The 13936-nt window shown below is 39.5% G+C and overlaps 1 protein-coding gene across 17 annotated transcripts in view; it reads right to left on the reverse strand.

Annotated features, from left to right (window-relative positions):
- The window catches only part of USP54 (ubiquitin specific peptidase 54), a 106927-nt gene that overhangs the window by 34327 nt on the left and 58664 nt on the right, over positions 1-13936 (reverse strand). For all 17 annotated transcript variants that reach the window (XM_068950389.1, XM_068950383.1, XM_068950391.1 and 14 more), the window contains 4 exons: positions 7039-7173; positions 4304-4417; positions 4050-4132; positions 1717-1822 (listed from right to left, as the gene is read on the reverse strand). In XM_068950389.1, coding sequence (XP_068806490.1) covers positions 1717-1822; positions 4050-4132; positions 4304-4417; positions 7039-7173 — 438 coding nt within the window. The remainder of the gene's footprint in view (positions 1-1716; positions 1823-4049; positions 4133-4303; positions 4418-7038; positions 7174-13936) is intronic.

Below are 13936 nucleotides of genomic sequence, written 5' to 3' on the forward strand. Positions count from 1 at the left end.
TCTCTTGCACGACTTTTAGGCCACTTTTAGCTAAGCCTCAACAGAAAAATTTACCAAATAAGCAAAAGGCTCTCAAAGAAATAGGCAGTGAGGACTGGCAAGCAATTTTATCTAACTGATTATTTCACAGTTAAATAGCAGTTCAACTTGAAAAAGACTGTCTTTATATTGAATTTTCCCCATACTTTGATTATGAAATAGCAAGGGTCACATGAATCTTTTGAACAAAATCCAGTATCTTCTTATTTCCTTTACTCAGATAAGTGGACCGCTATTAGCCCAATATTCCAAAAACAGAAACGCATACAGGACCCCCAGGGAACGGGTACGCAAGCCATTCCTGTTAAGAGCCTGTATTACTGCCAGAAGTACCTATCATATGCTCACCGTTCAACTTCACTGAGGATTGGTGAGGCCTCTAATACCACCCTTACATGAAGCAGCAATTATGCAGCCGTTTCCTGCTCTCTTCCCCAATACACAGAAAGTTTGATCATCACTCTCCTTCCTCTTACAGAAGGCCCTGAATCTGAACATACTCAAATTAAAAGGTGGAACAAGACAAACCCTTGCTTTAGAAATCAAGCTCTTCTGACTAAAAAACAAGAACAAAAAAAAAAATCACTCATTTGTGTTTGCATTAGAAATTACATCAATTGATGTACAGATTTAATTGGCTTGAACTGTGTCAGACTTTTACTGCATAGCAGAACGGAATATTTTTTAAAGAGCAGCACCCCATGACTAGCAACTGGACATATGCAATAACTGTTCCGAAGAGGTTAAATGCCACTTTATCACTCATAACGACCACAGCCCATGCTTTCTGGTCATTATCTTCCATACTCTGGACAGCATACCTGACTCAGAAATCCCAAAACAATACTCCCGCAAATTATCTGTGATGATTGTTGCCTGTGATATAGCTCTTGGAGATTCACCATGTAGCCTACAAGCCCTCATCCAAACCCCTACCTCCTGGGACATTCTCTGGCAGTGAGAATTGGCAGTTCTTTTCTCTTCCTCACTGAGGAATGGTTTGACTATACGGTGTAGTACAGCAGTTTGGTCCACACTTTCATTCATTTCAACTGAAAGGTAGTAACAAGGTCGAATGGAAGCTTACCTGGGCAAAACAATGGATCTTGGACATGAGGTTACAGTGACTACTGTAAAAGCTCTGCTGTCTGTGCCACAGAACGGTACTACTGGAAAGATTCTACCAGAAACAAGCACTTCTTTTTACATGCTATTATTATAGATAAAGCAGATGACCCTCAACTGACTACTTCGCAAAGATAATTACTGGAGAAACTAGGTAAATAGTGGGAACATCGTTCTAAAAAACCTAACAATCAAAACCACTACCAGCAAACAGAGATTTTCTATAAAAAGAGACAGCCTCCAAATACGGCCATTTTGCGTTTTTTTAGATGAGGTCCCACCCAGAGCCTTCATCCTATCACTATACCCATTCCTGTTCTTACCACTTTTGTGTCCAGTCATCAGCGAGGCACTCATAGCACCCAGTTTTTCCCCTTCCTACATTAAATAACTGATTTACAAAATTCAAATCCAAAGAAAACTATCTTATTGACACCTTTTAAAATTATTGTGAGCTAAATTTTGAAAATACTCATGAGATAAATGTATACCTTTAATTAATCCTCTTCTGTCTTTTTTTCCCCTCACTATAAGAAAGCTAAGCATACTAACCGGACAGTTTCGTAAGTCTCCCATAGTGCTGGCGTTCTGTAGTAGCTCTCCAAACATATCTGGAGTGGGTTTCTCTCGTCTCTCCAGCATACATATAGCTTGATTGCTTCAGTAAAGAGAAAGCATAGAAAATGCAAGTTTAATAACAAAATTTAGTAACAAAATAAAATAAAAACACACACAAAAAAAACACATCAACTAAGAATATTTAAACTTCACTTAAATTTTATGACAGTGAAGCTTAAAATACGCAGAGCAAAACTGATTAATTATCAGATATTTTCACCATTTTCCTGTTCTTCTAATAAATAAGACTCTGATATGCAATGTCTGCTGGTAACCTAAAGAAAAACTGGAACAAGATGAAAGGTAGCAGCCACAAGGGGGAATGCAACCCGGGTTTCAGTGCTCTTGATAAACTGGTCAAGTGTTGCCATTGTTGACAGAGATTTGCAAGATAAGAGCAACTAGCAGTTTCCAAGACAACCTTTTTCAGCTCTGTTACTACATGCTTTTCATCCAGGACAAAAAAGGGAAGAGAATTTCTCATCTCAACAAAAACTTCAAGAACAAACGAACAACTGACTTCTGCCTTTATCAGATTTAGGCAGCTTTTAAATGAACAGCCATCTACTAAAACAGAGTTACACTTCTCTCCTCTAGAATACAGGTAGCAGAACTATTATAGGGCTAGAGCTATTGTTTTGTGCGCTGCCTCCTTTAGAGAAAGGTCATAGTGACTAGGGGAGTCCCCCAATGACTGGAAAAAGCAAGCATCACATCCATCTTCAACACAGACAAGAAGGAGGAGTCGAGAAACTGCAGGCTGGCGAGATGCTGGACAAGAAGGTGACTGGGAGCAGCGAACACAGATTTACCAAGGACAAACCGCCTGAGCAACTTGATTATCTCCTACCATGAAATGACTGGCTCTGTGGAGCAGGGAAAGCACGACAAATATCACTCTGTCTTTAGTAAGGTTTTTGACAGTGTCCTACAGCATTTTTGTGGCCAAACTGTGAGATGTGGACTGGACAGGAGGAACACAAGGCAGACAAAAGTCTAGCTAGACCTTCAGGCTTACAGGATCGAAGCACAACCAGCAGTCTGTTATGAGCAGTGCTCCTCAGGGGCTGATGCTATTTAATTTTTTTTTTTTTGAACAATCTGGAAAATGAAACAGAACGTAACCTTATCAAGTTTACTGATGACACCAAACCGGAGGGCAGGGCTGCTATTCAGAAGGACTGTGACAGGCTGGAGGAATAGGCTCTCGGGAACCTCGTGAAGATCAATAAAGGAAAATACAGTCTTGCACTTGGAACAAAGTATGCTCAGCACAGCAGTACTGGCTGGGCACTGAATGTCTAAGGAGTAACTTCCCAGAAAGCTGGTGGACAAGAGGTCAAATGTAAGTCTGTAGCGTGCGCTCACAGTGACGAACGCTAACCGAACATCAGACTTTAACGCACAGCTTGAAGCGATCACTTCCCTCTACTCAGCAATCATGAGGCCTCATCTAAAATACTGTGACAAGTTTTGCACCCCTCCACCTCCTTTCCAGTACAAAAGAGATATGGATAACTGGAACAAATCCAATAGAGGACCATGAAAAACAATTAGCAGGCTGGAGCAGATGACTTGCAAGGAAAAGCTGAAGAAATTGTTTGTTTGTTTAATCTGGAAAAAAGCAGGCTAAACCAGGGGAGACCCAACTGCTGTCTTCAGCTAAATAATGGGGGCTATAGAGAGATGGCATCAGACTCTTCATAGAGGGGCAAAGAGAAAGGACAAGAGGCAACAGTCAAAAGCTGCAGGAAGGGAAATTCTGACTGGATATCAGGACAAAAAATTCACACAGAGTAGTTAAGCACCGGAAGAGGCGGACCAGAGATGTGACAGAATCTCCATCCTTGCAGGTTTTCAAAATACAACTGGACAAAGTCCCGAGCAACCTGATCTAGCTCTGAAGTTCGCCCTGCTTTGAGCAAGAGATGGATTAGATATCCACCAAAGGTCCCTTGCAGTATAAATTATTCTGTGTTTTTTCTCTTTTATCTTGCTTCTTAACTCACTGAATCCGGTATTAAGATCTTTTTAAATGTGGACGAGTCCTTGCCATCATAGTTAACAGTCTCAGAAACATTAACAACTAGGTGCACTGATCCATGGCTAAACTGGTAACTTCTGCTCCACTAAACCCTCATGCTCTCTATCATAGTTACCAAACCTCCACCAACTATAAACAAACCACGCTCTGTACACTGAATCTTCATACTACAATGCCAGTATAAATAAGGCAAGTTCTCTTCCCTGTAAAAATCTCAACTTACCAAAGTGAGGTTGTAGAGATGTAATGTACCATCTGGATGAAAGGCAGCGGGTCAGAGGTGGCACCACAGCTAGTACAAACACACTAAGGAGAAAGCAATATATTGACAAGGTTAAACCGGTATTTCCACAGCACAACTTCTGCTTTACTTTTTTTTTTTTTTTTTTTTTTTTAACCATGATAACGTATGTCTCAGGAATGAAAATTTGACACTGAGAATTGGTGATCTGTGTAAAGCAGATACTATTACCTCACCTGTTCAAACAAGGTCATTGCAAACTTCTGATGTGAAACACAATGTGGTGCAGTGCAAATATCTTCTTTTGTCTCATCTGCAATGTGGAAGTGAATTCGCATTAACAGGTTTTCCTAGTCCCAAGAGAGAAGAAAAAGCGAAAAAGCATTAAAATCAATTGAAGTGTAGACAAAAGTTAACTAAGTATAAATCACAAGAGCATCTCAGATGCAACAAATAATGTTGTAGTAGAACTGTTCTTTACAGAGATAGAATGCTCTCGTAAACTTTGGAGTTGCTTAGGAAACAAATAAGTTGGTAGCCATTTTATATCAAAGAAATGCCATCGCTCTGATTTGAAATGCTACACCAACAAACCATTTATTTGATTTACCAGTTTAGCTGAAGAATCTATCATGAATTGTTCTGATCAATTCTCAAATATCAATGGGTTTGACAAAGCGCAATAGGCAGCGCAGCTCTGTAGTTTTAAAAACAGTGGGTGGCCATTAGCTAGCCTAATTAACTGCCTAATTATTCCTCATCTACACAAAGTAATCCCAATCAATTTTTATATACTGCAAGGAATTTAAAATATGGTAAATAATCTACATTCTAGCAAGGGAGGCTGGGGACACTTAATAAACGAAGAAGCAGATCATTGTCTGGAAGAAAGAAAAAGCATTAAACATTTTCTAGATATTATTTCAGACAACTCCATCTGTTTTCACGTTCCCAGGAGCTCTTGTTCTAAGACCTCCTTTCCTCCCGTCGTTGCCAACATAAATCTGAGGGCGCCAGAAGTTTACTGCCGCCTCTTCCAGCAGCAGAGTTTTCACTGTCAACTTGAGATACCCGGATGGTTCTCAGGTCTGGAATAACCAGGTCAAGATTAATTATTAGGCGAAATAGCTCTGCCCCAGTACAATTTTCCATGAACTTCAGAATCTAAGCTCTTCTTCTGCTATTTGAAATAAATCTCTGCCTTTAGGGCTGAAAAGGTTAACTAAGTGAAAAGCTATGGAATTATCTCTGCCTTGAAGCTTAACCTCAAAAGAAAACTTTTCCCAGTTGTAACTGTCATTGTGCCAACATGGTTAACCTAATCATGCTTGTGGGGACTCTTACTGCAGTATTAGATGGGCTATTTGGATCAACTTTCTGAAAAACAAAACTAAACCAGAAGTTCCATACTCTACTACATACAGACCTCTCTGTTCTGGGCTGGGCTGCCTACAAATATTTCACAGAACTGGGCTGACAGGGGCTATGTAGGTTGATCCAATTTGTTTCACTTTGCAGCTTTGTTGGTATGATCTATTTCCATTTTAGACTCGCACAATAAACGATACTATTCTTCATACTACTACTCTTCTCTGTCATGGTGTAATCCAAACACAGGGTAGCTTGGGGTATCACAAGCTCATTATCTGTCCATTTAGTCTCAGAGAGAAACTGCAAAACTTGTATTTCTCCCATTTATACGATTTCTTATAGCACAACTGCCAAATTGGGTAGGTATAGGAAATAAAAGATTCTTTGTATAGAAAAGACTCCACTCTGAACGGTGCTTTGCCTGAGAGAAGTTTTACCTTGCAGTAGTAAAACCTATCTATTTGTACTTTGGTTCAAAGAATTAACATCTTTCTTAACATCCACATAGCATACAAACACCCTTGGCCACACCAGGGACACAATCATTACCAGGAGGGGGAATCAGCAAGACAAAACTACCTACCAATTAAGTTAAGGAAATTTATTAGACTGAAAAAGGAAAAGGAGGAAGTGGGGGTAAGGATAAGATCTGAACATAATGGATGCCAAGAAAGAATTTTAGTACAGTAAGGAAGCAGGAGGGAAAACCTAAGGACGCTGCATTTGTTTAAAAGCCATCTCCCAACCACACAGATGAGATAATCAGACTAAATAAAATTGTCAGATGGTTTACAAACAGAGCGAGAGAAATAACTGGAGCCAAATCTTTTGTTGTTGCTCATCTCCATTTACAAACAATTGTGCTGTCTGTACTTGGATTTTATAAATACAGGTTGAAGGGGTTGTATGTGGTCTATTTATTTATTTTGACTTCTCCCTTAGCCATAGTTTATGAGTGAACTAGCAAACAAAATGCCCTTTCACCCCTTTGAGGCTATCCATAAAACTAGAATCCTGCATCATTCTTGCAGTGCCTAGCCTATCAGTACAATCACCAAGAGTATCCAAAAGGTAACAAGGGAGGGAAGAATCTCCATCTATATCTTTATCTATATGAAGGTTATAGAAGCTAGCAAGCAATTTGCAACTGTTAACAATTTTGCTGGTAATGACAAAGTCTTTTTGGTAACGACTACCCTTCAGTGTTTTCACAAAAGAAAACTGTATTGCTTCCTTTGACCAAGGACATAATGCTTGTGAGGTTTCAGCATCACACCCTATACCAGAATTTTGCAAAGCATGGAGATTCTTTTTTAATACAATTCCTAGCTACACTTGAGACTGCAAGCAGTATGTATGCAAATATTTAACTGAAAAATGGATAACACTGGGGTTTTTATTTCCAATTCACTCGAAACATCTCTCAAACCAAACGCTGGTTCCCCACTGGAACACTTCAAGTGGGGGAATCTCTCACTTTTACAGGCCACATGTGCAGAGTCTGTTGGAATTTGAGAGGAGAGGAGAAAAAAAAGAAGGCAACATTGTCTAGTAGGGGTTTACACCTATGCCTGTCAGACCATCCTTCAATCATACTCACAAAACACTCAGCAGCATCATCCATGATGCCCAGCTGGAAGCGTTGCTCATCCTGAAATGTCTTTGCAAGAGCAGTGCGCAGGGCATCAGAAGGCAATACCTTTTCACTGCTACATTGGAACTGGTTGAAGATACCCTAGGAGAAAAAGGAAAAGATTAAAGAGGTTTAGTTACTGTATTTTCCCACACACGACCCATAAGTTATCTGAAAACAAACAAGAAAACCTTAACTCATTTTAATCAAGCAATACACAAAGGAATAATTGTATTGTACAGCGAATATAAGAGAAAATCCTAAAGGTTCCTCATTGAGACCATACCCTCTTTGTGGCATTTTCCTTCCTTTCCGTTGAAAGGGCACACATGGAGTCTAGGGTAAATTTTCTTCTACGTTATCGCTCTTGGGTCTTCCCCTAAATTTGATTCCTGATGCAAATACAACGGACACCAAAACTATTCCTCACTTATTATTTCTACGTGCCCCTCACCAGATCACTTTTTCACTCCCGTCCCAGTAGCCTTCTTATACATGCATTCTTTCCTCTTCCAATCAACTCTTTCCAGGCTGCTTGGTCTTTAATAGCCACAACCTGCTGCTTGCAATATTTCATAAAGCCCAAGAATCAGATGCTGTCTGGGTCAGCAGGCCAGAGAAAATAAGGCAGGACATGAACAGTACCTCCTATATATGGCCAGCTGTTCACTTGCTGCCATAAGCCTGCATTTTCACACCTGTAACTCTCAGATTATCTGGATATTCGCTTGCAAGGAACAATGTTTCCATACAGATACAAATCACCTGAAGCATGGGTTATATGCATGACAGTCCAGTACATATTCCCCACTGATTTAAACCTGCTTTCTGACATGAATACACAGCAAAAGAAAATTTTCTGAATAGAGTTATTTACTTTCTTAATTTTCACTGTGCCCTCCTATAAAAACAGGAACACCACCCTATGCAAGCTCTTAGTTCAAGTAAAAACTTCTGGTCCTTATTTTCATACAAGTCCATACTGTCCCCTCTACAACTCCACTCTACTTTCTACCTTGCTTCGTATGATAAGCAACTATCTTCATCATAGTCTGTCTCAAAATTCTGCTCGTCTCTTCCTATAAACCTTTCCTCCCAATTTCTCACATCATCCCAGAAGGCTGGGGAAAAACTCAATTCTTGCTGCAAAAGAAAAAAAATTATTTATAATCCTCAACTGTACATCACTTGGCTTTTCTGTCTTCTAAACTAGTCTCACAAGAGGGTGAAAGCTAGTCTCAAACTGGTTTGCTGGTTTGGTTTTCTTCCAACTCTATAACGAGAATCTGCAGTGACGTTCATCTCTGTATCACTTCTTGCCCTTAATTATTAAAGGCTTCTCACTAGCGTTCTTAGAATCTGCAGCCATTGGAAATAAATAATCTTCTCCTTTATCAATTCTTATTTGTTTCTTTTATCAGGAAATGAACAGGTAAACTGAGAGAAGGTTTGTCACACTCTGAAGTCTCGGCAGCTTTGAAGAAGCTGAAAAAACACAGAACGCAGCTGTCGTTACAGAGCCAACAAACAAACCTCAGTGTCTGCTCAGTTTCTGGCTGTAGAAACAGCAGAATTTATAGTGTTGACAGATTAGATAACATACACACAAAAGGCCCATTTCTCTTTACTGCTATTTTTATTTGTAGTGTGGTTGTGCCTACGGCGCTCACTCACAAGTGAGGGCCCACTGTGCTAAAGACCACAGTAATTCTAATACTGCATTTATTACAGTATCAAACAATGACGGGGAAAGTGCTAATTAAAAGAAGGCTGCAGGGCAATAAATCTCGCACTTCAAATTTCAGACAATGCTTCTCCTCATTTACTATCTATCGATATATATATGCAGACAAACACACATATGTATATAAAATGGAAACAATGACACTCTTCCTAATGATCCTGACTCCAATTTCTGTTACTCTGATAAAGTAAGTTTCATGCTTCATTTGTAAATCTTTCTCAATGGACAAGAGAAAAAAAAAATCATAATTCTATCCTACTTCAGCACTTTTCATCAAATAATTTAAGAATTTTTGAAAATATTCATGATTGTGCTTTAGAAATATGTTAACTCTGGTTATCAGTGTCACTTCATAGATCTGGAAACTGAGGCACTTGTCAAGTGACGTGCAAGCAACCTAACCAGAGGGGACTGACTGTGGCCAGGACCCAGCTTGCTTCACTGAGAGCTCTGAAATGGCTTTGCACTTTTGAACAATCAACTAAGTAGGGGGAAAAAAAAAAAAATGCAAGCACACTAAAACGCTAATTTCCATCTTTGCAGAAAGAGTATACTTTACTTTGACCTTTTACACACCTAACAGTTAATATAAAGAGATTCAGCAAGGAAAAAGAGACCTTGGTAATTTTAGGTAGTTGTTTTTGAGCTTTTTAGAAGATCCTACATTTTCTTTCACAATTTAATTATTTTTGTATCACAAAATAATCACAGCCATCACAATTAAAAAAAAAAAAAACTTTCAATAAATATAAACGGAACAGAAAATTATGAAACCTGTTACCATAACCAAAGCATATAAATGATTCAGAAACAACAGAGAATTCTGGGAAGAATTTTAATATGCAAAAAAAAAAAAAAAAGCAGTAAAAGATCCCAATATTACATAGAAGAATTTTCTTAAAATGTATGATGGCATAGAACACGATGGTATACTCTTCTTTAGGTTAAGGGGGTAAAAAAAAGTGTCTTAAAACCAGCTAGAAATCATGCAGTTTAATCTAAGAAGGATCAAACCCTATCATGTCATTGCACACTGCAGTTTGGAGCACTTCTCGGAACATAATATTTTTAGCTTATAGGAAACCCAAGAAAAGCATCTCAAATGGAGTTAAAACCACTTCGAACACAGTCTTTCTGTGCTGTTCTTCCCGTCTTCACCCCTTTATTTTTCAGGATAGGTTCCTTGCTCACCTTTTCTTCAGAACAGGTCTTTCTTGTCTTACACGGAAAGGTGTGGCATTTCCTGCAGTTTCATCATTTTAAGTTATCTAAGTTGAATCTCTCTCCTTAATTTCAGATCTTGCCCTCAAGCTATACTGTTAATTACTAACTTTTGCTCTATACCCAGGTCTGAAAGCCAGCTGGGAGCAGCCCAGGAAAGTGTTGCTGCTTCTGCCCCAGGAGTTTTCATGCCACCTGCATTGCAAGAGTTTATGGAACTTAATGAGAACTTTATATATGAAACATTCAAACTTCATTCTCTTTCAAAAACTTCTCTGCCTGAATGTGAAGTATGCCTTCTAGTTATACTGCATTCCTGATGTCTATGAAGAAGCCTGTCTCTCTCCATATCTCCTTCTCTACAGATCTTAAAACGGTAGCAGAGCCAGCAGAATTAGGAGGCATAAGCATTCTTTAATAGAAATATAAATTACAAAGGATGCCATCTACTCAATCCCCAAGTACTAACTGAGGATCACTATACCTACTCACATAGTCGATCGTATGTCAACCTGCCCTCAGAGGCATCCAAATCTGGAAATTCCTTAACCATCCCAGACAACCTACTCCAGGGCCTCACTTCTTTATTACCATGCAGAAGGTTTTTTCCTCGTTTCTAACTGGAATCTTCTTGTTCTATCTATTCAGCTATTCAGCTATTCAAGTTGAAACCTGGCTTCCTACTTCAAATTGCTAAAATTCACATGCATGACCGTAAGATGAGCTGTGCTTCATTTTTTTAGAGGATTAAGATAGTAATTATCATTTGGGGTAATTTGAACAATCAACGTTTTAGAGTCCTTATATTTTATTTTTAAATATTTGGAAGTTCAAATATCTCCGAATCCCCCCCATACTCTACAAGATCTGCTCCAAACTGATCTCTAACAATGTTTGCAATGCCCTGTCTCTCTAGGAAAGAGGTATTCAAATTATCTGGGATAAACTGACTTCTGTAACGTGTATCTAACTAGACTGATGGAACAACCTCAGACTTGATCATATGCACATACGACTCCTTAATCAAGCATGTACAAGCAGACTGGCGTAAGAATATGTGGATGGCTGAAGACAACAGGCAACAGATCAGTGAATCAGATCAGTGTCTGCATACTGTGAGTCTGAGTTCCGTTCTTGGCAACTTTCTGAGGACTAATTCCCCCTCTTCCAGTGCCGTGTAGAAGTTCCTTCTGGAGGGGATACTGCGGCAGCCCTAGTAGCGTCAAGTTTCTTTCTCAAAGAAAAAAATACGTGTTTCTCCAAAAAAGCTTACTAGTCCCTATTTTAACAGCTTCTGCATTTTAGCAAAAGTTACAAATATTAACATGACTAATCCTCATCCTTCTCTCACTGGTCAATGTACCAATATTGTTCTTGCTGTCACTCAACTGAGACAGCAGTTTAAACTTTTTTTTAAACTTTCTCTTCAACTTGAAAAGCATGTTCTCCTTACTCCATTACATTCATCTGAATATTTTTTTCCTTGTTTACAGTACTTCATCTTTCATCCAGAACATCACACTCTCCTCTCCTGATGCAGCTTCCTATTCAGTACAACAACCTGTTTCAATAAAAATTCTGGCTGCTAAGATTATTTTTCTCCCATCCAACCACATCAACCTCCACCCACAGTACTTCCACTAACTCTCATTTCGTCCTCACATTTCCTCATGTCATATTTGTGTTCAAGGGCCCAAATAATTCTGGCCTTATATGCTTTTGTATCTTTGGATCCTTTTCTGAACCTCCAAGTCTGATAACAGTAAACCTAGATACTCCACTTACTCCTTTCTTTCATAGCCTTTTTTGCATTTTCTCTCACACTGTGCCCTAAACATTAACACGCCCTCCCCCTAATACGGGCTGTAAAGTCAGGCATCCCCTCACTACCATCAAAATAAAATAAAATATAGTTTATCTGAGTTTTAGGCGGGAGGGTGCCACAGGGAGGAAAAAAGGTAAAAAGCCCATAGAGTCTACACATCAGTTAGGTGACAATTTATTAACCCCTCGACCAAGATAGGGGGGTGGGAATCAAATGGCAATCATTGTTTGGAATCTATAGTTACCAGTTTGTTAACTCCGGAAATGGTGCTTTCTGTTAATTTATTTGTCAGGCAGCTGGCCTGACACAGCAGCAGACGCTACTTTACATAGTTTTGCTATTGTTTTACCCTGAAATACTGTCCTGATTTGCAAAGAGCACAAGACACAAGGATGAAATCTTTGCAACTAACCTATTACTTGTTCTTTCAACCATTTCACGAACTTTTCATAACAAATCTCTCCATTTCGAATAAGGGTCTAATCAGAACCATGAATTAGAGTCATTCCTAGTCTTTGAAGCATTCTAATATCCTATTGTTCTCAGTTTTCACCTTAGAAAACATCTTTTCTACACAGAAAATTCACATTCTTCCTGCTTTTGTTGCACATGACAAAACTGCAAGAAGAACAGCCTTACTGGACTCTATCAATCAATAGAGCATTCTTCTTTGTGAACAACAAAACACACTCTGTCCTATATCCTGGCACTACAGAGCTCCCAGTACAATCCCTGGAAGGAGAACAAACTCTCTGTGGCATGCTCAGCACAGTGGACGGATTTCCCCCTTCCTGCCCCCCTCCAGCTGTGATAAACAAACAGCAAAGCAAAGTAATGCTCTAGAAAATGAAAATAAAACAGAACACAGTAGACTTCAACATTAATAATAAATCAAAAAACTGTTTTAGCGCTAAGCCAGGCATTCCACATACTGGTAAAGACAGCTAGTATACTGAAAAAAAACTTGAATAATGCCACAGCATCTTAAACGGCAGTGTTTGGGATTCCAGCACAAAGTCTGCAGTTTTTCTTTGTCTTTTTACAGGTGTTGATGCAAGACTCCTTCAAAATAGCTAACAAATGTATGTCTGGAATGATTTCAAGGTTCAGTCTACAGCCAAACAAACATAGCCAGGTACCATGGCAAGTTTTAAAATTATCTCACTTCAGAAATTTGTGCCACAAATATCTTCACTAATACTTGATTTGATATCAGATATGTTACTGTCCCATGATCCCTCATTATATAAATAAAGGTAATTAAAATTATAAATACTATTTATAGAGGTAGCTGAGCATATACACTAAATACTGCGTATGACATCAGAATCCCTAGAAACTGTTGCAGCAAGTCAAGGAAGCGTGGGGGAAAAACAAAACAAAACACCACTTAGTGAGCTATTCGCAAAGGCTAAATTTAGTCCAGTGAAAGCTATCTTCCTCTAAAGTCAACGGGAAGAGAGCACCTCCTCTGGAGCAATGGTTTAAAGTAGGGAAAGAGCACAAACCCTCTCTGTGCCAGACACGGCATCCTGCGAGGGGAACCGGGGGCGGGGAAGCAAACCCTTCATCCCAAGCCTTGTCCCTTCCAAGGCTAGACTGGGATCTGAACGTGCTGGCAGATTTTGGAAGAAGAGTAAGCCTGTCTTGCCTCATCCTTGCTTGATCTGGACAGGCATCTCAGGCAGATCCACCTGACAGGACACAAGGGTAATTACCTCTCCCCAGACCCTAACAGGAGTTTTTTGCTTGGTAGAGAGCTCCACATTCTTGGTCCTCGCTGCCTCCAGCCAAGTCTTCTCTCTTGTCCTAGCAAAGCCTATGGCAATATTCAGGAGAAAGAGGATGCTGAAAAAACACAAATGTGGTCCAAGGCTGGGAGGAGAAGCTAGATATTACCCTGGCAGGACAATAGTTACAGGCTTGCAGAGCAGATGGAGGAGAACAAAGAGGGAAGGGAAGGGATTATCCTGCTGCACTGGGGCACGAAACATGCTCCTGGTGAGGTCTGTGGTAATGGGTATATATTAAGACATTATTCCATCTGTCTTATACAAGGTTATACATAGTGCCTG

Source organism: Struthio camelus, chromosome 7, assembly GCF_040807025.1.
Source record: "Struthio camelus isolate bStrCam1 chromosome 7, bStrCam1.hap1, whole genome shotgun sequence".
Classification (NCBI taxonomy): Eukaryota; Metazoa; Chordata; class Aves; order Struthioniformes; family Struthionidae; genus Struthio; species Struthio camelus.